Here is a 23,919-nt window from a genome sequence, read left to right on the forward strand (position 1 = left end):
ATTTTTCAATTTCCCTTTCGATTTCTTTTTCTGCCCAGTCATTGTTTAGGAGGTGTTAATTTCCATGTGTTCCTGAATTTCCCAATTTTACTTCTGTTCTTATTGATTTCTAATTTTATTCCATTGTTATGCATCTTTTAAAAATTACTTTCCTGAGAGATTTGCTTCTGTAGTTTTTATTGGCTGTTATTCAGACAGGTGAACACAAGGGTTCAGTTTGGGAGGTCCCCCTGGGGCACTGGAAAATGTGTGGAGTTTTGCTCACCATTGCACGTTTCTTGATTTGAAACAGCAAATGATTCTTGGGCTGCAGCATTAGGGTGATATTCCACCTCTTCCAGAGGACATTATGTGAAGTCAGGCTGCTCCCCCCACATTTTCCCCTTCCCAAGAAGAGGAATACAGTAGTACTCAGCGGTGGACTTTCGTTCACTCTTTCCTTTCATGGTCATTATTATTTTGGGTCTGTGCCTCGACGTTTTCCCAGTACCCCTCAGGCAGTTTGAAATTCCACAGTGAACCACTTGGCTGAGAGCGATAATCACAGGCAAGTGCTTGCCAGACTGCTTGAGTACGACAGCTCACGCATCACATTTTTTACATTTAAGCGCAGCTTTGTATGTTCTTTGACAATCCTGAGAAGTTTTTGGTAGGTTTTCTTCATTCCGATCTTTTGCATTTTTCCCTCTTTCTTCTTGCTTTTAGCGATTCAGGTCCCATCAGGACGCTGGGACACGGGGAGGCCGCTGTGCCTGGCTCCCAGCCTGCAGAGCAGCAGGTGCCCGGGGTCTGCCCTGGGCACGCGCCTCCTCTGGGAAGATCGCCCCGACAGCCCAAAGTCGCTGCACGCCCAGTCTTGCCGACCACTCGGACCCGCCGGCCTCTTCGGCCCTCTCCTCCCCGCCCCGCTCCTCGAGGTGGCGGGGCTCCAGCGGAGGAGCCCCCTCTCTGCAGCTGCCGCGCGTTCGCTGTGGGGACCAGGCAGCGGCGCTGCCGGGCCAGCCAGGATCCTGCGCTCGAGCGCATCCTCCCGCCCACGGCTAGAGGCCACAAAGCCTGCAACTCAAAAGCGTTTGTTTTTTTTTTTTCCTTAAATTTCAAATGCTCTTATTTTGTTGTCTATGTGTGGGAATTCTTTGAGGATCTGTGTAGAAGTAGGATTTCTCCGGAAAGGATTTGCATTTGCCTCTGTCAAATTCCTGGGGATACCGTCAATCTGGGACCTTTTAATTTCTAAACTTGAGGTTTCTCGGACCGCGAGTAGCTCGACTTTGAGCTGCTGGATCCCTGGGAAGGGCAGCCTGCATTCCAGCTTCTCAGCGCCAGTGCCAAGATTTGAGGCGGGGAATTTTCTGTCCCCTGAGGCAGTACGAGATTTGTTTACTTCAAATTCATTTTTAGTTCACCCTTCCCGCCAGAGGTCTTTAATTCAACTCCCCTCCTTTAGCGGCCCATAGACTTTGTTTCTTGTCCTACTGCACTGCGAGGTCATGAAAATGAAGCTCAAGGTTACCAAGTTTCGAACAAGGTCGGCAAAAGGGAATTTCAGCAACCCTCTTATCTGTTTGGATTTCTGCTTTCACATATTTTTGGGATTTCTCAATATTCTTCACGTTCTTCTTAGTTCAAGGCAGTTTAAAAGGCTTTTAGTTTTATTTTTTGTTGTTTTTGTTTTAATGTTATCCATCATTATGAGTTGTGTTCAGCGTATTTAGTGCACCATACTGCCAGAAACAGATAGCTGGCTCTTATTATTGGTCATAACCCATAGTTCGCTGGCTCTCACTCCATTTACTCCTGTATGAACCCAATCCTTTGGTTAGTGCCTCCCCAGGTATTTCCAGACATCCCTTCAGGTGGAAGAGGGGATCTTACCTGTCCTTATAGCCAAGCTGATCAGCTCCAGGAGGTCTCCTTTTCCCCCTTCCACCCTCCCTCCACAACCACCAGGTTCTGCCATCTGCAGGTGGCGTCACCATCTCCTGCAGTCCCTGCACTCTTGTGGTTCCCCACCTGCTCTTGGAGAAGTGGGAAGGGAATCTCTCTTGCTCTTCTTGCGCTCTGATCAAGAGAGGACCAGAACAGTGCTGCTTATAACCCTTTTTGAGGAGATTTTGGTTAAACTACTCCTTTCATATTGGCGTTTTTTGTGAAAAATTGAAATTTACATAAAAGTTGCAGTGGTACTAAGAACCTTTTCTTTTTCTGAACCTTTCAATAGTAGTCGCTGACACGCTGCCTCATCAACCTTGTGTCTATTTTTTACCAACAAGGACGTTCTCCTACATAACCACAATTAACCATCAAAATCAGAAAAATAACATTGATACATTACTACCATCTGATCCTGAGACCCCATTCTAGTTTTACTAATGGTCCTAATAGCGTCTTTTGTGGCTCAAGGATCCAATTCAGGATCACTGGTTGCATTTGGTTGTCCTGCCTCATTAGTCTGCACTTTGGAACAGTTCTTCGTTTTTCCTTGATCTTGACTTTGACGCTTTTGAAGATTACAGGTCGATTATTTTTAATGTCTTCAATATGGGTTTGTTTGATGTTTCCTCATGATTAGGTTTCGACTATGCATCTTTGGCAAGAACACCACAGCAGTGATGCTATGTGGTCTCGGGGCATCCTGTTAGGAGGCTCACAATTTGGATTTGTTTCGTTATGGTGGGTCAATTGATTAAGATGTTTCTGCCAAGTTTTTCTACTGGAAAGTTACTATTTTTCCCTTTGTAATTAATAAGTATTTTGTGGTTAGGTGCTTTGATACCATGTAAATGTTCCATTACTCCTCCACTTTTACCCACTAGTTTTGAGGTTTTGTGGTTGAATTAATTATTACTATGATAGTTGCCAAATGGTGATTTTTCTCATTCAACATTTAGGAAAAGCATTCTCTTCTCCCCATCTATTTATTCGTTCATTTATTTATTTATTTTTTAAAGATTGGCACGTGAGCTAACAACTGTTGCCAATCTTCTTCTTTTTTTCCCCCTACTTTTTTCTCCCCAAATCCCCCCAGTCCATAGTTGTATATTTTAGTTGTGGGTCCTTCTAGTTGTGGCATGTGGGACGCCGCCTCAGCGTGGCCTGATGAGAGGTGCCATGTCCACGCCCAGGATGCGAACCGGCGGAACCCTGGGCCGCGGACGCGAGCCCGCGAACTTAACCACTCGTCTGCAGGGCCGGCCCCTATTTGTTTATCTCAATATGGACACCTGGATTTTTATTTTATTAATGGAGACATAATCAGTTACTATCATTATTTATTTTGATATTCAAATTGTCCCAAATCTGGCCAGTGGGAGCTCTTCAAGCTTGTTCTGTGCCTTTTTTAATGCATTTTTTATAGTGATAAAAAACACGTAACATAAAAATTACCATTTTAATCATTTTTAAGTATACAGTTTGGTAGTGTTAAGTATATTCAAGTTATTGTGAAGTAGATCGCCAGAACTTTTTCATCCTGCAAAACTGAAGTCTATACCCATTAAATAACAACACCCATTTCCCCTCCCTCCATCCCCTGGAAACCACTATTCTACCTTCTATTTCTGTGAATTGGACTACTTTAGATACCTCATATAAATAGAATCAAACAGTTGTCTTTTAATGATTGGCTTATTTCATTTAGCTTAATGTCATCAAAGTTCTCCATGTTGTAGCATGTGACGAGATTTCCTTCCTTTTTAAAGCTGAATAGTATTCCAGGGTACGTGTGTATCACATTTTGTTTACCCATTCATCCATTGGTGGACATCCATTGGTGGTCATTTGGGTTGCTTCCACCTGTTGGGTCTTGTGAAGAATGCCACTATGAACACCAGTGTGCAAATATATCTTTGAGACCCTGCTTTCAATTCTTTTGAGTATATGCCCAGGCGTAAAATTGCTGGATCATATGATAATTCTATTTTTAATTTTTTTTTTTTTTTTGAGGAAGAGTAGCCCTGAGCTAACATCTGCTGCCAATCCTCCTCTTTTTGCTGAGGAAGACTGGCCCTGAACTAACATCCATGCCCATCTTCCTCCACTTTATATGTGGGGCACCTGCCACAGCATGGCTTGCCAAGTGGTGCCATGTCCTCACCTGGGATCCGAACCAGCAAACCCCAGGCCGCCGAAGTGGAACGTGCACACTTAACTGCTGTGCCACTGGGCCGGCCCCCTATTTTTAATTTTTTGAGGAGCCTACATACTGTTTGCCATAGTGGTTATAGCATTTTACAATACATTCCCACCAACAGTGCACGAGTTCCAATTTTTCCATACCCTTGTCAATACTTGCTATTATTATTATTATTATTATTTTGTATAGTAGACATTGTAATGGGTGTGAAGTGTGTCTATATTCTTTTTGTAAAAAAATTATTTTCTTGAGGTCATATTGGTTTACAACATTGTGTAAATTTCAGGTGCACATTATTATATTTCAGCGTCTGTGTAAACTACATCATGTTCACCACAATAGTCTAGTTTTTATCCATCACTGTCCATGTGTGCCCCTGTACCCCCTTTCCCTCTCCCGACTCCCTCCCCCTCTGGTAACCACCGATCTGTTTTCCTTGTCTATGTGTTTGTTCGAGTCTATATTCTTTTGAACATCTCCATCATTCTTTGAGCACTTCTTTAGTTTTTGGCACGTGGGTTGTTCCAGGATCACTTTGCACTTTCCCTGCCCTTGCCCTGGATTCAACCACTCCTCTAGGGAGCCCTGGTTCCTTTTAGTGGAGATAGTATTTAGAAACCAAAGTCTTGGCACCTTTCAGATTAGTTTTACTTGTGGCACTTCTGCTCTCAGGCCTTAGACGTGATTCCAGTAAGGCTGGGGTGACAGACACCTCCTCAGCCACAGCCCCTCCTCCAAACTAAGGATTCATTTCTAGAGCAAGCCTCCTGCTCCTGAACCCAGGAGGGCTCCTCACTTCTCCATGGCCTGCTCTCCCAGCTCCCCGGAGAGACACTGACTGAGCTGATCCTCCCCAGTGAATGCACCCTCAGGCTCAATTTGGGATTCCCACTGTAGGAAACATCTCCACACATTTGGGAAAAAGTATTGGAACCTGGTATTTAGTTATTTTAAGATTGCTTTTGAGAGGCAGGACTGAAAAAATATATGCTCAAGCACAACTTAGTATGCTTAGTATCTAGTTTGGCTAAAAGCATACATTTGCCTCTAGTGATGCAGTTCAATAGAAAGACCATAACTTTGAACACAGCCGGAACTGGATTCGAATCCTTGCACTGCTCAGATAAGCCCTGTGACCCGGCAAGCATCTGTTTCTTTGTCTGTAAAATGAAGATAATAATACTCACCTTGCAGAATTTTTTAGTGGATCGGAGACATATCAAGAGATGAGGATGCTGTCTGGCATATAGTGGGCAGCACATACGTCTCTAATGTCGTAGCGTTTCATCAGTGCTGGGGTCAGCAGCTTCACTCATGCAGTCTTTTGGAATCCAGCGGACTTTGCCCACGAAAGTTGGCTAGTACACGCTGTTGGGTCAAGTGCCCACCTAATTACGAGTGATTTGTGGGCTTCAAAACTGTTTTTGTTCATTAGCAATGTATATCCACTGAAAAAATATTATTTCTTCCTTCCAGTGAACCCACAACGTTTCAGAAATACCACCAAGTGAGTCTACTTGCAAGATTTAACCAAGATCTGGATGAAGTGGCAGACATTTCCTTGGTGTTCTCTACAGGATCTGTAATAGGCCCGAAGTACAAGCTCAGAATTCTCCGAATGAAGTTAAGGTCACTTGCCCATCCAGAGAGGTGAGCTGTAAGGCAGGGTTTGACAAGCCCCTGTTTTCCAAAGATGTTATTCGTTCTTGTCCAATCTGCTTGGTCTGATGTTTCAACAAGACTTCATCAATCACAGCGAAGGAAGAGAAGTGTTTTCCAAAAATAGACTTGATAAAAACAAGTAGCTCAGTCATCCAAGAAAATTTTACTGGTGTGTACTTAAAGATAAATGGCCCGGAGCCAGCCCTGATGGGCTAGTGGTTGCAGTTTGGCACTCACCACTTTGGTGGCCCGGGTTCACTTCCCGGTTGAGAACCACACCACTCCTCTGTCAGTTACTGTGCTGTGGTGGTGGTGGTGGTCACATAGAAGAATTAGAAGGACCTACAACTAGATATACACAACCATGTACTGGGGCTTTGGGGAGGAAAAAACAAATGATAAATGACCCAATAATCCAAAGAAATAATGTTGTTATATGCTTAGACATATAATTCCTCTCTAACCACTCACCCACACTGCTTGCAAGTTGGTATTTTTTTTTTTTTTATTGAGGTAACATTGGTTTATAACATTTATAAATTTCAGGCTTACATCATTATATTTCAACTTCTTTATAGACTACATCATGTTCAACATCAAAAGTCTAGTTTCCATCCACACAAGTTGATAATTTGTTGTAGAAAAGAAAACCTCATAATTTGGCAAACTGATAAAACAGCTTAGTATAAAAAAAGGTACAGAAAAATTGGAGTATTTTATTTCATTGATACAGTATAAAAGTACTATATCAATGTTAAATTTGATAACTGCGCTGAGAATTTCCTTCTTAGGAAATACACACTGAAGTATTAAGGGGTAAATAATCTATTCTCAATTGGTTTAGAAAAAATAAACGACAATGTGTGTGTATATGTAGAGTGGGAGGCAGAGACAAAGAGGGGGACAAAGAACAAAGCTGTGATGGGCTGTATGTTTGTGACTAGCACCCCTCCAGCGTCTGGTCCTAGCATCCAGTCTATGGATGGAGAGAGACGAGGAATGATGTGAGCAGTTGGTACTTTATAAATTGCTTTTTCCTGAAAGTTTAGGGTTCCCTAGAACATTTAATAATGCAAGTTTCTTCTGAGAGGATATTCATTACATCTTAAAACTGTGGGACTTTTTAATACTTTTTTTCCTGATTGTCCCAGGAAGACATGTTCATTTTATAAAATCTGGAAAGTACAGAAAGTGTGAAGAAGCAGAAAAATCTCTCCCATCATGACATTATTCAGAGGCAACCACTGTTAATATTTTTGGTTATTTCTTTCTAAATATCTTTCTATTATGATTTTTAAGCCTAGTTGAAGTTATGTAGTAAATAAAATTTTACATCCTGCTTTCTTGTTGCTGTTAATATTGCTTTGCTTATTTACCATAAGAATTTTCCTATAACGTTAGAAATAATTGCTAAATAATTTTATATCCTAAGGCTATAGTGCAACTTACTTTACTAGAATGGGGTATTTTTATTGACAAGGGTATTTTGTCTTATTTTTATAGGCCCCAGCTGTGTCGGTATGATCTTGTGCTGATGGAAAACGTTGAAACAGTCTTCAAACCTATTCTTTGCCCCAAGTTGCAAATGTAACTGTTGTCAGGACACGTGGGCACCAGTAACATCAAGAAAGCTACAACTACAGGCTTTTTAAAAGCTTCACCTAGCCTTTTCCTCAAGGCACAAAAAGTATGGAATAACCAGCGTTTTTCCATTAGTTGTCCTCTGGATGTCACATTGCAAAATGTCAAACGATCTTGGATTATAAAACAGTCTGGGGAAGGGAGCCCCTAAGTAGGGCAAGTCAGAAATAGCCAGGCTCCCGACAGCTCAGTGCCTTGTCTGGCTGTGTCCTGGGGCCTCCTTTGTTCCAACCTGTCAATTCTGCTGTCTGTCACTCCGGCAATTCTGCCCATGATGGCGGTCAGTCAGCGTCCTACAGGGAAGGGCTGACTGGAGACTTCACTTTGGACTCGACTCCACCTTCCTTGTGCCAAATTCCTCCAGGTCCCGCATGTAGAAAGGCATGGAAACCGACCTACCTCACAGGGCTATTGTGTGGGTTTGGGAGGCAAGTGTGTGGAGGGCTATTTGAAACCCTATGGGTGCCACATCCGTGAGTGGTTTGATAAATGTGAATATGCTTTTATTTATTTTGATATGGTTTATCTAAGATGCAATAAGAGAGCTTCTCCTAATCAACATCAGCTTTTCTCTTGGGCTGTTTGCTCTGGGATGGCAGGAAAGCCTTACCCCTGGCTTCTCACCTTTTCTAAATTGGGGTTGGTGTAGGAGGAGGTGGGGACAGCAAAGAGGGCAGCTGCTGGGACTAGATAGTGAGAGGAGGAAGGAAGACGGGCAGGGGAAGCAGTGGGCCAGCCTCGCTCACAGTGACCAGGGATGGAGAGAGAGGCAGGCGAAAGCAGGCAGAGCTCGTTTTTCACTTAAGGTAAAGAAGGATCACTTTATAGGCAATCTTCATTTTAAGCAATTCTTAACAAATGTTTCTTTTTCCTTATTACTAATGCAATCCATGATTATTGAAGGAAATTTAGAAAATGCATAGATGCAAAGTGAAAACGTGCTATCCATAATCCCACGTGTTAGAGGTAATTAACGTTAACTTTTGGAGTAATGTTAGCTTGTTTTGTTAACATGGGAATTCAAAGCATGAACCGGTTTGCCTGTTGGAGCATCTGAAGCCTTCAGTCTGAGGAATTCTTAGGCTTCTCCAGGGGTAGGTGTGATCTGTGAATCTGGAATGACAACAGCAGCCAAGTCAAGAGGCCCCAGAGGGCCAAGGCCAGAGATGTCAGAACCAAGAGACGATGGTCCCTGTGGTCAGATGCCCAGTACAGTGACAGAGCCAGAGGGGTGGACACCACCCATCCCATAACTGCGGCCACTGAGGAAAGGTTCCTGGGATTCCTGAGTGTCACAAGTCCCACTCGTAACTTCCTCCTCATCCAAATGATGGTTCTTCTACTGTTTCCTGTGAGAGCAGCCTTTATTTTAAAGAAGTGGACTCTCTATTTCATAAATTATAGAACTCTGTAAATATATTCCTGTGTGGCACATCTTACAGATTTATATAGGTAGCAAATATGGAGTCTATTTCACTTAAGTGAGTAATGCCTGCAGTGAATGGCTGAACTCTGACAGCAGTAATGCTCAGTGATGCTCCTGCCCACTTGGACATCTTATCAACCTTCCTCCTGCCCATGTTTGCTCAGCAATTGTGGGCAGAGAGATCAGTGTGCTGATAAGCCCTGATTTCTTTGTAGCGTTTTACTGGTCCTGTATTTTGATTAGCATGGTCACTTCTTTGTCCTCTTTGCCTTGCCTGGTAAGCAGGGGGTCAAAACAACAGCAAGAAAATGCCAAGAATAGAATTTCTATCAATTTAGAAACTTCTTGGCCCAGTGGATCTCTCTTAGCTTCTTCTCCTAGTGTCTCATGGCACATTACCTGGCTCGCTGTGGAATGGGTGGATGGATGAACAAATGGATGAATGAATGGATAAATGGATGAGTAAAGGAAGGAAGGAAATTTGTTCACTGGAGTGGAAGTGAATTTCAATGAGTTTCATATAACAGTGATCCGGAGAAATGAAGACAGTTACAAGTGTGGTCCCTCTCTTCTAGAGTCTTTCTCCCAAGGCCCCTGGAACTTTTCACTGTCTCTTGTTATCTCTGCCTCTCTCCCCTTCTCTTGGTCAGTGTATCTGCCTGAATCCCAAATCCAATTAAATTGCAGTCTACCCTCTTCCCTCCCGTCTTCACCAATTATCTCCTGCTTAGCTTGATTGTCACTTCAGGGAAGTCTTCTTGGACCTCATTTCTCCATGTAGCACACCGTACCTCTCCTTTTTAGCACTTTTTAAGTTGTATTTTAAAAATATTTATTTGTGTGATTATTTGATTAATGTCTGTCTTTCCACTACTGCTCTGCAAGGCAGGGGGTGCGTGCCTAGTGAGGTACCTACAATATAGTCTGTGCTCAGGAAATATTTATTAAATAAACACTGTCTTGTGAGCCCTGTGGAACCATGTTTGGTTGTGAGTAAAGACCTCCCCTCTACGCCCAGCCACAGTCCATTTCCATGGAGGCACCCACCATCTCTGCCTTAGACTTCTCTCCCAGGCACCTTTGTTATTATGTCTCTGGAGGCCCACTGGCCATTTCCCAGGACCCCCTAGGAAGAAGAGAGGTTGGCTCTTTTTCTTACTCCTCATCACACCTTACACATGGCCCCAACACCATTCTTCAGCAAGCCCACCTATCCTGAAGCCTAGGAGATTTTGCTTTCCCTGACTCCCCTGTTTTAGCACCTTGGCTAAAACCCTCCAGGACCCTCCAGCATTACTAGATGACGCCAAGCTGTGGGTTCAAAGTCCCCCTTGCTTGCTTTTCCATGGCTCCCTTCTACCACCCACTTTGCCACTGACTTTGTACGTGTTTCCATCACTGCTTTTATTACGCCGTATTGTAGTATGTTTCTACGTCTGTATCCCCTCCGAGACTGTGAGTGCCACAAGAGCAGCACTGATTTGTCTTTGCTGCCCCAGGACCTAGCACAATCAGGCCCAAAGCGGGTGCCCAATAAATGTCTGTTGAACAGAATGGAGTGGACTCATCCTTAGGGACTTGAGGGAGTCACCTCCACTCTGATTTAGACATCAACACACAACTGTATTATTTCCAAAACTTAAACTTAGAACTTCCCACCATAGGACCTCTGCCCCATGCTCTCATTCCTGCAAAACCCTATCTTAGCCAAGAGACTTTGGATGCCAGCAACAGAAATCCACTCATACTAACCCAAATTTTATTAAGAGAGGACTTGTGGAAACCCAGGAAGAGCTGAACCATCAGACCTCAGGAAGGGCAGGATGGGGGCAGCCCTGGAAGCTTCAGTAACAAGAGTTTATGGGCCTTTATTAACCTTCATGCTCTGCCAAGAGTCTCTCTGACTCAGCTTGACTCCCTCCACAGGGCAACTGTGAACCACTTGGGTCCTTGAGACCATGGGGTCCTCGGCCACTCACTCACTAGGTGGCCCAATTCTAAAGTCCAGGGAGAGGAACTAGCCCTTGGATCCTCCTCTTGGGGAGGGTGTCCATCCTGTTCCAATGAGTTATGGATGAAGTGGGGATGGGGAAGCAAAATTCTGTGGTCTCTTCAGAGCTACTCCCTTCAATTGCTCTGTGCAGCTCTGATTAAGCCAGAATAGGAGGTTGAGTGCTAGTGACACAGAGCCCGGGTGTGGGCCTGGCTAACTTACTCTCACTGGAACCTCTTGCCTTTTCCCCCCTCCAACTTCCCTGAGCCATTGGTGCCCATCTGCTTCCCAGTCCAGCATGTGTCCCTGGTGGGGTCCTGCAGCTGTCCTTTTTCAGGCTGCTTGGGCATGTGCTGTAAATGAATGGCCTCAGTGGAGGCTGCTGCAGCTTGCAGGCGGTGCACTGGCTGGTTAGAGGTGGCTCTGCAGGTGCTGGATTGGGAGCCAGGAGGATTGGGGAGACAGACCAGCATAGAGGTGAGCTGGAAGTGGGCAACACAGTCTGGGGCTTCTCCCCTAAGCAGACAGATCGAGCAAGAGGAAGCAGAACAGGAGTCTAGGTGGGTAAGTCAGGGGCAGCAAGCAGAGGCTTGGGCAGTGAGCCTGTAGGAAATTAGGTCTGCATCTCCCAGTAGAGCTCTGTCAAAGGTCCCCCACCACCTCGTGCTGGCTGAAGCCCACAACCCCTCTGGTCTCCCTGCTGGATTTTTCCAGGGCCTCTGACACTGTGCACTGGGCCCTTTTGTAACACTCTTTCTTGGGCTTTCAGGACACCCAACCCCCCACCTCTCCCCTGCAATCCCCCGAAATATTGGATGTTTCTCATCCAACATCCTTGAATGAGCCATCGTGTTCTCTTCCACAGGCTTATGATTCAGTCTTCTCTCTGAAAAAGCTAGCATAGGGTAAGAGATTGGGCTCTGCTGTTTGCTGGTGTGTGACCTCTGTCAACTTACTTAACTCTTCCTAAGCTTCCATTCTCTGGACTGTGCAGTGGGGGCTGTAAGAGTCCCTGCTTCTTGAGGGTTGTTACAGGGAATAAATACATGCACGTGTGTGAAACGCTCACTGTGGGGTCTGGAGTGTAGTAAGTAGTCAATGAATGTCAGATGCTGTTACCGTCCCTCTCACGGTCTCCCTAAGAGACTCCCCTCCCCTCATTTCAGCTTTCTTCTAGACAGGTGACCTCCAAATCTGAATGTTCAGTCGGCGTTCCAGATTTTCACCTGCTTGTTGAGAGGCAGTGCGGGGCTGAGGAAAGAGCCTGGGCTCAGGAGGGGCTGATAAGGACTTGAGTCCTGTTCGGTACTCACATCCATGGACTTCACAGCACTCACAAAGTGACTTCATCTGAACATCTGCTCACTCTCATCCATGAGAAGGATAATGATACCTGCTGCTCTGGAGTTGAATGAACTTTGCCATGTCTGTTTCCTCCATGGCACTTACCGTGCTCTATAATTATAACTCTCTCCATGCTCTCTCCCAACCAGAAGAAGAGGAAAGTCCTTGAGAGTAAGAGACTTGCCTTCTTGCCCACTCCTCTGTTCCTTGCCCCAGCACACTCCTGGCACAGGCTCAATGACATTAGTCTTTCATTCACTTTCTCTCCTCTATTCCATTGACTTCTCAAAATCAACATGTACCAAACCAAACAAATCTTCATTTCCTTGCTTGACCTGACCCATTAATTTAATAAACATTTATTAAGTGCCAAATATAAGCCAAGCACAGGGCTAAGGGCTGGGACAGACAAAAGATAGATGAGACATTGTCTCATTTATGGAAATGTTCACTCTCTACTAAGGAGACAGATAATGACCCTGGAGCATAGTATTAGCAATAATAGGGATACAGACACTTCACAGGGAGCCCCAAGCACAGAGAAGGAACAACCTTTCCAACTGTAGGAGCTGGCAAAGACTTCTCAGAGGAGGTGACAATTGCCCTGGGTGTTGATTAAAGAGTGGGAATGTTCAGGCAGAGAACATTGCCAGATGGAGGGTAGAGTGTCGGCAGGGGCATGAACGAACATGGCGCATGTTCAGCTGTTACGGAGGGTTTGAAGGGAGGAAGTGAGCATGGAAGGCTGAGACCATTTTCCCACATTTTTTAAAATGGAAAATTTCAGATACATACAGAAATAGAGAAAATGGTAGAAAATCCACCTCCATGTGCCCATCATCCAGCTTCAACAATGATCAATTCAATGGCCAATCTTGTTTTATTTATATCCCTACCCACTAGATTCCCGTCCCACTATTCTGATACAAACCTCAGACATTGAATCATTTTTCATAAATACTTCAATATTTTGAAAAGATTAGATATACCTTTTTTTCTTCTTACAAATGAGTCATAGTATACTCTAACTCCGCAACTTGTTTGAATTTCATCCCAGCCATCTATCTGGCGCCTGCACTGTATCGGGATATAAAGAATTGCTTCCCTCTTTTAGGAAGCTACTGAGTGTTCCATTTGTGAATATACCAAAGCTAACCTCGCTAGTCCCCAAATGATGGGCATTTGGGTTGCTCCCAATCTCTTGATATCAAAACAAAGCTGAGAGAATACCCTTGAACATACATCTCTGTCTACCCATGGGCATGTCTATAAGGTAAATTCCTGGATGTGGAATTGCTAGGACCTTGTACACTTCGAATTCTGATAGGTGCTCCCTGTTTGGCTCAAGAGGTGCTTTGAATAATATGATGAGGATGCCTTTTCTCTGTTTTCCAGGCTTGCGACATTTCAGAGACCTCCTCTGTCCCTTCATTTAATCAGTCATATATCCTACCAACTCAACTCCTCCCAGTCTGACCATCTTTCTCCCTCCATTCCCACTGCTGTGGTCCTGGCTCAGGCCTGCATCCCTTCTCACCAGAACAGTTGCAGCTGCCAACTGAGAACGTATTCTAATCACCTGCCAGAGCAAAAATCCTAAAACGGAACTAAATCATTCTTCTGCTCAAACACCTATGTTGGAGTCTCACCGTGTAAAAATTGAAAAATCCAACTCCTTAGCTTGTCTTCCAGTGCTTTCCAGGTTGTCCCCAACTTCTCCCTCATTCCTCACACACCTTAGGCTTCACTGAAACTGGACTCTGGTGCCTTATGTGGACCCCCAGCTCACCGTTTCCCTCTTTTCTCATAGTGGAAATCTTGCTTTTCCTTTAAGGTAGACTCAAACCCCATCTCCTCCACGAATCCACGCAGTGTAGGACCACTAGTGTTGGACAGGTTGACTTGGATTCTAATCCGGACTCTCTTCTGGGGGATGTCACTCAATCTTTCTCAGATTCAGATTTTCATCTGTTAAATAAAGACAAATACACCAACCTTGCAAGGTTGCTGTGAGGATTAGGGATAATGGGCATATAGCATGCACTCACTAAAAGGTAATTTTGACTATTTCCGTGGTCACTATAACCGTCCCACCGTACTTGGTTTGGAGCCCCTCGTTCTACACCGGCAGCATTTGCTTTGTTACAGCTGGTTGTGGACAAGACTGTTTTAACCACTAGACTGCAAGCTCGCTGTGGGCAGGGCTCGTGATTCATCCCAGGACCTCCCAGCGCCTGGCGGAGAGGCTGCAAACCTGTGAAGAACGAGACAAACGTAGAATAAGATACACACATGGAAGGAAAACAGACGCACGCGGAGAGCGGCTGGAAGGCAGCCGGGAGCACAGCGGGCGGAGCCCGGGCAGGGGGCGGGGCCTGGGCCTGGGGGCGGGGCTTGGCACGGACCCCGCCCCGGTCCGTCCGCGAACGTGCTCCGCTGGCGCACGCCGCGTGCAGCGTCGACCCCTGCGCTGCCTCCAGGCTCCTCCCCGCGCGGCGGATCCAGTGCGGGAGCCGAAATGCGCCCCCTGCTCGGCCTCCTCCTGGTCTTCGCTGGCTGCACCTTCGCCCTGTACTTGCTGTCGACGCGACTGCCCCGCGGGCCGCCAGTGGGCTCCGCCGAGGACACTGGAGGCAGGTGCGTGGCCGCGGTGGCGGGGACCGGGGTTCGGGTCCGAGGAAGGGAGCCTGGTCCGAGGACGGGGTCTGGGAATCGGAGATTCGGCTTCCCAGATCGGAGGCGTCGGGGGCCGGGATTTGCGGTTCAGGGCTAGGACTGGAGTTCGGGGTCTGGGATCTGGGCCGCGTCTCCACGGTCTCGGGCAGGCCGAGTGAAGGGGAGCGGGGCGCGGCCCTGGCGGGGCCCTGCCGGCTGCGCGGGCGCGCTGCCCGCGCGCGCGGCCGGTGCCTTTGGGTGGGGATTTGCGGAGGGAGACGCGGCGCCTTGCCCCGGGCGGAGCCTGCCCGCGCATCTCTGTTCGCGGGGTGGCATCGCCTCCCTACCTGGGTTCCCGTCGCCTTCCCAGGCCCAACTCTGACCCCCAGCTGCAGCCAACCCTCACCGCTGTGTGGACCCGCAGCCCCTTTTCACAACTACCCTCAGCCTCCCTTCCTCGTGCGCCCCACCTCTCCTCTCTTCCATCTGGTCTGCCCTTGGGTCTTTAAGGCGTTCGGTCTTCAGGAGAAACGTTACATGGACAATTTAAAATTATTCACGAATTAATGATCGGGTCCACCCCTCTTCTTGGCCGTCTCTGCTTTTCCCCTTCTTCTGATCGACTGCGTGAGGCAGGAGGCAGTCCAATACCTATCGGGCTGGTTTGTCCTGTGTGCTGCATACTGTTTGTAAAGTTCATGGCAGTGTGCCTGACACAGCATTGCACTGTCAAGGATGTTACTGATATCTGAATGTCAGGACAACTGTTTTCATTACTGTATTCTTTTGCTCTAGCTGAGAAGGGTCTGCTGTGGGTGTCAGACATACTGAGAGAATCATTTTGATGAGAACTAGGAAGGCTTGCTCGTACTTGATCATTGATGGTTCAAGGGTTGTTCATATGCCAGAGGCAAGGTAACCTTCACACTATAACCCTTGCACAGGATTCAGAGAGCACTGAGGACCAGATAAAGAGCGGGGTGAACAGGCAGGCTCTTCCAAAGGGTTGGTTTCAAGCTTGACATATTATCAAGAAGCTTATGTTTATGGTGTGGGACAGATATACTTTCCCCGAGAAGCTTTAATTGGCTTGTTAGTGACTGATAAAACAGTCGTTTTGCTAGTAACTCAGGAGCAGTGTGAAGTTTGAGTTGTCCTTGGTTTAAAGCTTGTGGGGGAGGAGTGCTCCTTGAAAGGAAGGCAATTTAGGACGTTTGGTACTTGCCTAGAAATTAATCCATTTGCTTCTTAAGAATAGATCATAAAATCTGAGAGCTAAAAGGGAACTTAGTGATTCTCCAACACCGGCCCGTCCTTTTTCAGACAAGGAAACTGAGGCCCAGGGATTAGCCCAAGATCACATACGTGGGTAGTAGCAGAGTTGAGATGCTAACCCAGGTCTCTCGCTTCCAAACCAGGACTCTAACGTCCACTCCTGCTGTGTTGTATTGGGTCATCCATCATCCTGGGCTCCCATCGCGTGTGTGTTCCCAGCAGACCACATGATGGGCACATTTATAAACCTCCTTGGGGAAGAAGACCCACAACAAGTGACTCTCTTAAGTACTAGGCTCATCTGGACTCCTGTTTCCATCTGCTTTTCCAAATCCGCAGGTCACTGTGGTTCCCCTCAGACCTGGCTGAGCTGCGGGAGCTCTCTGAGGTGCTTCGAGAGTACAGGAAGGAGCACCAGGCCTACGTGTTCCTGCTCTTCTGCAGTGCCTACCTCTACAAACAGGGCTTTGCCATCCCCGGCTCCAGCTTCCTGGTCAGTGCCCTGCCCTCCTTCTGTGCCTGCCAGGAAGCCACCTTGTGTCTTTGGAGAGAGGTCCTTAGGCTGCAAATCCTACAGTCCAGAGGACAGGCTGTTATGGCAACCATTTACTGACAGCTTCCTCTGTGTCAGGCACTGTCCTAGTTGCTTTACCTGCATGACCTTATGTAATTCTCCCAACAGCCAATAATGGGCATTATTATCCACATTTTACAGATAAGGAAACAAATGGTGAGAAGTTAAGTAACTGTCCAAGGTGACAAGATGAGGAGGGGTAGGGCTGGGGTCTGAACTCACGTCTCCCCAGCTCCAGAGTCTGCCTTTCCTCTCAGGTATGCTGTTTTTGTTTCTGAGGCATTGATAGCTTTGGAGCGCTGGCCTTGAGAGGCGCGCCCGCATGCACACACGTGCACCCACTCCCGGGCTGGGTCAGCTCTTCCTCCTCAGAGCTCCTGTAATGTTCTGCATTTTAGCACTGTTTTTGATTTTTTCTAATCTGTTTTTTCCACAGTCTGTAAGTTCCTGAGGGCAGGCCCTGTTCCTTAGTCTCAGCCTTTGTATTCATTTGCCTGACATAGGGAAGTGCCTTCACAAATGTTTGGGGAACAAATGTAAGTTGTTCATGGCGATATTAGGCTGTGGAGGATTGGGAAGTCCTGGTGTGGAGAGGACAAGTCCTTCTGATTTTCCAGGTGGTCCCCACCCCGGCTCTCTCTCGGCCCCCACCCCGGCTCTCAGTGTTAGACCTGGGCTTGTGCTCAGCTATTGGATGCTTCTCAGTTGCCATCTCAGGTTACATGGGAGGGTCTGTGCTTTCCTCACAGCAGCATCTTAAGCTGGTTTGTGTAAATGTATGTATATTGTTAGGGCTTGGGGTAAGTTTGAATCCCAGTTGTGGAACCAGGGGCAAGCCATTTAACTTCTCCAACCCTGTTTCCTCATCTGTAAAATGAGGATACCCCTACTTAACCCCCAGGTGTGTTATGTGGGACGATTAAAAAAACATGAGTGTAGAGTGGCTGGTACGGTGATGGTGCCTGGCCCACCGTGGCCCTCAGCCCTTGTGGAATGCTTAAGCGACTGAGCAGGAAACCCCGAAAGCTTCTTTCCATCCTGCTTCTCTCTCCTGCCCCAGCATCTTCTCTCCTCTCTCTTGCCCCAGGATTCACCTCAGGTTGGATCTGCCACTTAAGCAGTTTCTTTCTTAGAAACTGGAAGAAAAGCAGACAGGTCTATGCCAAGAGAGACAGGCGAGGTGTGTGGTGCTCGAGGTCAGGGGCTGACTCCTTGGGGTTGCCCCGTACCTGCCTTCCCTCTTAAGCTGATCCCTCAGGGTGAAGAGCCAACTGCTCCCCGGGAGTGAATCCTGTCTCTGCCTAGGGTGATCTTGGGCACCATACTTGATCTGTCACCTGTACAAGGGGGTAAGGATAGTACATGACACAGAGTCGTAATGAGGATTAAGTAAGATGTGGTCAGGCACTTAGCACATAGTAGGTGCTGAGCAGATCACCACCTTCTTGCCTCCCTTTTTACCTTCTCTCTTGGATCCCATGTTTTCAGCCAAACTGCATTTAGGAATTATTGGTTCACTTTTCCATTTTTGTTCATTTAAGGCTTTTTTGAGTGTCACTTGTGAGTTTCCTTTCTGCCTTCTGGAAGCATCTGTTTGCAGGACCTGCCACAGCCTGTGCAGCAGGCTGGGTACCATATACACGTATTTTCCCATTTAATTCTGTCTGGCCCGCTGAGGGTTTAATCCTCTGCCCCGTTTTGAAGGTGAAGAGACCGAGGCCAGGGTTGTATTTCCCAGCTCTTTCATCACTTTTCATTCACTTCTTTAAAATGGGAGTTGGGTTTTGGCTGGGAAAAATCACTGGAGGAGGAGGGACCCTGTGACTCCTGGGCTCCAGGAGGAGGTGACTGCTAGCTGCCAGATGCTGTAATGGCCGAGGGTTTGTTTTCTTTGCAGAACGTTCTAGCTGGTGCTTTGTTTGGGCCATGGCTGGGGCTTCTGCTGTGCTGTGTGTTGACCTCAGTGGGTGCCACATGCTGCTACCTGCTCTCCAGCATTTTTGGCAAACAGCTGGTGGTCTCCTACTTTCCTGATAAAGTGGCCCTGCTACAGAGGAAGGTAAGGGGAGAGGGCACAGCCGAGTACTGGGCCCCAGGAACTCACCTCATGGCCCTGAGGGGAGTGAGGGGAAGGGGTTTCCCACAGTGCTCCTCTGCCCTGCTGTGGGAGGTCCTGGGGGTCCTTCGGATGCCTCCAAGAGGCACAGACCTGGGATCAAATCCCAGCTCCGTCATTACCAGCTTTGTGACTTTGGGCAAGTTCCTGCCTTCTCTGAACCTCAGGATCTCCATTTTAAAAACAGGAACAGGGGCCGGCCCCATGGCACAGCGGTTAAGTGCGCATGTTCCGCTTCTCGGCGGCCTGGGGTTTGCTGGTTCGGATCCCGGGTGCGGACATGGCACCGCTTGGCACGCCATGCTGTGGTAGGCATCGCACATATAAAGTAGAGGAAGATGGGCATGGATGTTAGCTCAGGGCCAGTCTTCCTCAGCAAAAAGAGGAGCTCTGGCAGCAGTTAGCTCAGGGCCAAACAAAAAAAAAGCAAAAACAAAAAAAATGAGAACAGTCTATGTCCCAGAATTTACAGAATATGTAAAGTATCTAGAACAGTGCCTGGTACCAACAGATTTTCAATACCTGGAGACTCTTTCTGCTTCTTAATGGCCTTGTCTTCTTTGGCTACAGGTGGAGGAGAACAGAAACAGCTTGTTTTTTTTCTTACTGTTTTTGAGACTTTTCCCCATGACGCCAAACTGGTTCTTGAACCTCTCAGCCCCGATTCTGAACATCCCCGTCGTGCAGTTCTTCTTCTCTGTGCTGATCGGTAAGCAGCTGTGGGGTGGGTTTGAGTCTTCAGAGTTGTCATCTTGGGGGACTGCCCTGGGTTACCAGCCACACGGGCATGCCCACCTCTGAGAGCACAGGCTCCTGAAGAGCATCTTCAGGCCTCATGACCTAAAGTACTGGTTCCTGATGTCAAAGCTACTCAGGCTTGAACCTGAAAATCCATAAAAATCCTTTTGGGAAAAATAAGGATTGTTTATTCTGCAGCTGTATTTGGTGCCTAATGAGTGCCGAGCACTGTGCTGGGCCCTGGGATTAGAAATCTGTGTAAGACACACGACTTGGCCTATCGTCAGGGCTCAGTGAGTGCCTGCGGGAGAAGCAGGGCTGTGGTGGAGAAAGGGTGGGGGCGGGGGAAGGAGCAGAGCAAAGGGCTTCCTGTCTGGCTTTGGCCCCTGTTTTGATTAAGATCTGCCTTAGGAAGAGCTGGTACCAGTGAGGTTTCTTGCCTTTTGACAATTCTGTGACCTTCTGCAAGCTGCTTACCCTCAATGGACCACTTGGCCAGATGAGGGGCTGAGCCTAGAGCAGCATTTCTCAAATCATGGGCCTTGGACCACACATACCGGAATGGTAAAGTGCGAACATCCTGTCAAATCAGTGACTGTTTTCTCCACACTGGAAGTAAACCACCCTCCTTAAGCCTAAGGCAGGGATTGCCTCTCTTCAGCCTTCCTCAGAGCACAGAAGAAAAGACTACTCAGGGCTTCTAGGTCAAACATATCAAATCTGTGGTTGAGCGGCTGCTATTAATAGGGAATTCTGGAGAGACATTGAGATCTTAAATCGAAGCCGAGTCTTACATAGCTAATTCTGGTCATAGCGGCTTTCACAGCGCTTCAGTACCTCACTCAGCAGCCCGTCATGACCTCGGTGGCACAAGGCTCAAAAAGACTGGAGACCGGGGTTCCAGTCCCCACTCTGACAAGCTGTGACCTTGAGTGGTCTATGACCTTGAGGCATCATCTACTGTAGAAGAGGAATGGATTATCGGAGGGGGTCCCAAACCAGTCAGAATCTTGAGGGGGTGGGGTCAGAGAAGGTGCTAGAATGCAGATTCCTGGGCTTTCTTCCAGACCCAGGTAACCAGAATCTCTGGGGTTGGAGCCCGGGGATTGTTTTTAACAACTTCACCAGGGGATTGTTATGCAACCAGCCTCTCCAGCCACCAGGCAGACTTGGGATCCAGTGGATTTGGTGACCTCTTAGAGGCAATATAAAACATGAAAAGTAGGGGCCGGCCCAGTGGCGCAGCAGTTAGGTTCACACGTTCTGCTTCTCGGCGGCCCGGGGTTCGCTGGTTTGGATCCCGGGTGCGGGCATGGCACCGCTTGGCACGCCATGCTGTGGTAGGCGTCCCACATATAAAGTAGAGGAAGATGGGCACGGATGTTAGCTCAGGGCCAGGCTTCCTCAGAAAAAAGAGGAGGATTGGCAGTAGTTAGCTCAGGGCTAATCTGCCTCAAAAAAACAAACAAAAAAACAAAGATGAAAAGTAGTACTGCTTCTAAGAAACGTGTCTTTAGCATATGCGTACTGTAAATCTCAGTGCTGGTGCCTCTCTTTACTTTGGCTGTGGAGCACTCAGAGGCACATTTGGCTCCTCTAGCAAATGGGTAAACCTTATGCATTTTTGTACTAACTGTACTCCCTTTTTTCTTCACTCATTTTGTTGTCCCTATTTATCTTAAATTAAAAATTTATCTTGAGTATATATTTTTTTAAACCATCTTACATCCTTTGTTGAACAAGGCAGATGAATATGGGAGTGAGGAAAGAGTGGAAAAGAAGACAGGAAAGAGGTATTATGTTCAGGGGTCAAGAGTTGGGCAAAAAAACCCCACAAAACCTGGAGTCACTGTTGTGAATTCCTGGTGACATTTCTGAAAGGGGATTGTTTTTCATTTCCTGCTCACCAGTAACAGGCTCTTTCCCTTTTTTTCTTCCAGGTTTGATCCCATACAATTTCATCTGTGTGCAGACAGGCTCCATCCTGTCAACCCTTACCTCTCTGGATGCTCTTTTCTCCTGGGGAACTGTCTTTAAGCTGTTGGCCATTGCCCTGGTGGCCTTAGTTCCTGGAACTCTCATTAAAAAATTTAGTCAGAAAGACCTGCATTTGAATGAAACAAGCAGTGCTAATCATCTAAATAGTAGAAAGGACACGTGATCTGGAGTTTTTGGTTGCCACGTCCCTGGACTCTGTTATAGTTTATTTGTGTAATGAGTGTGGTCCTCTAAAGCCCCTCATTGTTTGTTAACTATTCTCGACAGGTGATTTGGACTGTTCCTGTGTGTGCAGTGTCTTGTCGTAAAGGACACTCTGCTCTAGAAGATGAATTAGATCAGGTTCTCAAACGCGTCCTGACTTAAGAGGATACTCTGCGAAATGGAGGGCCTTCTAGAAATCCTGTTTATATTTTACCGAGTAACAAGGAACTCAGGATAGTCTGTTGTATTTGCCTCCCGCCAGCCCTGAGCTGCCTTGGGAGAGCACGCCGATTTGCCCTGAGCTGCCTTGGGAGAGCACGCCGATTGTCCAGAGTGCCACATCTGCAGAGTGATGGGCTGTTGTGACAGTGTTCTCCTGTTAAGTCCCTGGCGGATGTTATTAGTGTCAATGATGACATGTGAACCCACATCGCTGACATCACTCTTCACCTTGTTAGTCTCTTAATTGTGTTTCTTTGTACTTTTTTGCTGATGACCTACCTCATCCATAAACCAAGGGAAATAAGCTGAGGAACTGCATAGAACTTCCACATACAGCTCAAATGCACAATGATTTCTGTGATGCTCTTTGTGTTCAGACACAGTGATGTTACCATGTATCTCACATCTATTCTTTGTTGCATGTCCTGACCATTAAGCTGATTGCAAACAGACTATTAAATATGAATGGAGCAACCTCTGTATGTTACGGATATGTTCTGGAGAAATTCTTACCCATCTGGAAAGGGCAGAGCCAGGCCCTTCACTCACTGAACCAAATGGGGGTGAGGAGGTGGCCAACTGGACTTGAAATATGTGGCTCTGTGTGTCCTGGAGTAGATAGGGAAGGTGACATGAGAGCTTTTCTACACTATTGCAAGTGTGTGTCCTTTGCCCTTTATCAGGGTTCGTAGATTTCTCTCTCTCCCTCCTCTCCCATGATTTTGCAACAACGTGCCTTATCAGTTGTGAGTTTGCAGGCAAAGCAGTTTCCCAAATAAATGGATATAAATGTTCTGTGTGGTGTGTGTTTGTACGTGGTGCTTTCAACTCCCCTTGCCAGTGGGAATCAGCATTGGCTGAAAATCAGACAATCCAAAATGGTATCTTAGCTTCTTACCAATGTTATTCTTAGGAAGCCAGATTTTCATTTTTACCTTTTCCTCTCTATGCTCACTTTATAGTTGGTACTCATGACAGAAGCGTTGCTGTATGATGGGCAGCAGGAAAGCTTAGGGAAGAAGCCAAGTTCTGTCTAGACTATGACAGAATAATCAAGAAGAGACTGTAACAAAAGACAACGATGGTTGTCTCTTCCATTGGTGGATGTGTCTGATGAGAGAGCTGCAGAAACCAGCTTTCCCCATCACCTATTTTTTGGCTGCAGGAAATGCAGTCATGTAGTCTTCCTTACTCTAAAGTTCTGACACGCTGAGACTTGTGAAGGCAGCTCTCAGGACACAAACAGTACCTTTAGGAAAAGACAGGACCAGAAAACAGTGAAGTACACTTTGTTTAATTCCATGCATTTGTTTGCCTTGATAGTCACTCTTGTTCTGTGGCTGTACAAATTGTTCAGTACAAAGAGGGAGCCAGCATCAGAAACCAACACGTGGAGCGGGGAACTAACAAGACCGGAGACCACAGGGGAGACAGGTGAGGGAGTTCATTTGGAGACTTAACCACAAAAAAGAACTTAATTTGCTCCAAGTTGAAAGGAACTCAAATTACTGCAATAAAGAATCAAAAGTGGGTCTTCTCACTTCCAGAGTCTGAGAAGTGGTCACTGTGGAGGTGGAGAGTGACTGGGTGATGTGGTCAGTACGGGATGGCTTCCTAACAGCTTGCATGTTCTGGCTGGGCTTCCCTCTGGCCTGCAACCATTGGAGGACTCTGTCTGCCTGGTCACTGGGCAGCAGCCTGGGGCCTTGGGCCAGCGTTCCCCTGAGTGCTGCGAAGTGGCTCGAGAGAGGCCTGGGATTCTGCCAGAAGTTTCCTTACAGTGGCCTTGCCATCTGCTTGGGGACTGGCCTCTGTGAAATGCTGCCATCATGCTCTGGTCATGTGACACTTAACAAAAGCCTTAACCCAACCCCTTTGGAGTCACCCTGCTCAGAGCAGTGATTTCAGAGCTCCCCTCTTCTGCCACCTGTCCCTG

At 46.9% G+C, this 23,919-nt stretch overlaps 2 protein-coding genes across 4 annotated transcripts in view; both read left to right on the forward strand.

Annotated features, from left to right (window-relative positions):
- LIPH (lipase H) overlaps positions 1–9,836 on the forward strand; it is a 50,656-nt gene extending 40,820 nt beyond the window's left edge. The window contains exons 9-10 of the mRNA XM_046658111.1: positions 5,612–5,785; positions 7,301–9,836. Of these exons, the coding sequence (XP_046514067.1) occupies positions 5,612–5,785; positions 7,301–7,388 (262 nt within the window). The 3' untranslated portion in view covers positions 7,389–9,836. The remainder of the gene's footprint in view (positions 1–5,611; positions 5,786–7,300) is intronic.
- Positions 9,837–9,954: 118 nt separating this feature from the next.
- On the forward strand, positions 9,955–22,778 carry TMEM41A (transmembrane protein 41A). Of its 3 annotated transcripts, XM_046658114.1 has the most exons (5): positions 14,576–14,838; positions 16,471–16,624; positions 18,603–18,764; positions 19,392–19,530; positions 21,500–22,778. In XM_046658114.1, exons 1-5 carry the CDS (start codon positions 14,720–14,722, stop codon positions 21,718–21,720), a joined length of 795 nt encoding a protein of 264 aa, XP_046514070.1. In that variant the 5' UTR covers positions 14,576–14,719; the 3' UTR covers positions 21,721–22,778. The 3 variants fall into 3 exon arrangements, with proteins under 3 accessions (XP_046514069.1, XP_046514071.1, XP_046514070.1); XM_046658113.1 differs by lacking the exon at positions 16,471–16,624 and having other exon boundaries at positions 9,955–14,838; XM_046658115.1 differs by lacking the exons at positions 16,471–16,624; positions 18,603–18,764 and having other exon boundaries at positions 9,955–14,838.
- The last annotated feature ends 1,141 nt before the right edge of the window (positions 22,779–23,919 follow it).

This window comes from Equus quagga, chromosome 4, assembly GCF_021613505.1.
Source record: "Equus quagga isolate Etosha38 chromosome 4, UCLA_HA_Equagga_1.0, whole genome shotgun sequence".
Taxonomy (NCBI): Eukaryota; Metazoa; Chordata; class Mammalia; order Perissodactyla; family Equidae; genus Equus; species Equus quagga.

What these genes read in the sequence shown, in the direction of transcription:
- TMEM41A (XM_046658113.1), top strand. Translation starts at nt 14,494, where the DNA reads ATGGAAGGAAAACAGACGCACGCGGAGAGCGGCTGGAAGGCAGCCGGG. An exon ending in GCCGAGGACACTGGAGGCAG is followed by an intron (nt 14,839 to 18,602) that starts GTGCGTGGCCGC and finishes TTTTCTTTGCAG; the next exon opens with AACGTTCTAGCTGGTGCTTT. An exon ending in CTTCTTCTCTGTGCTGATCG is followed by an intron (nt 19,531 to 21,499) that starts GTAAGCAGCTGT and finishes TTTTTCTTCCAG; the next exon opens with GTTTGATCCCATACAATTTC.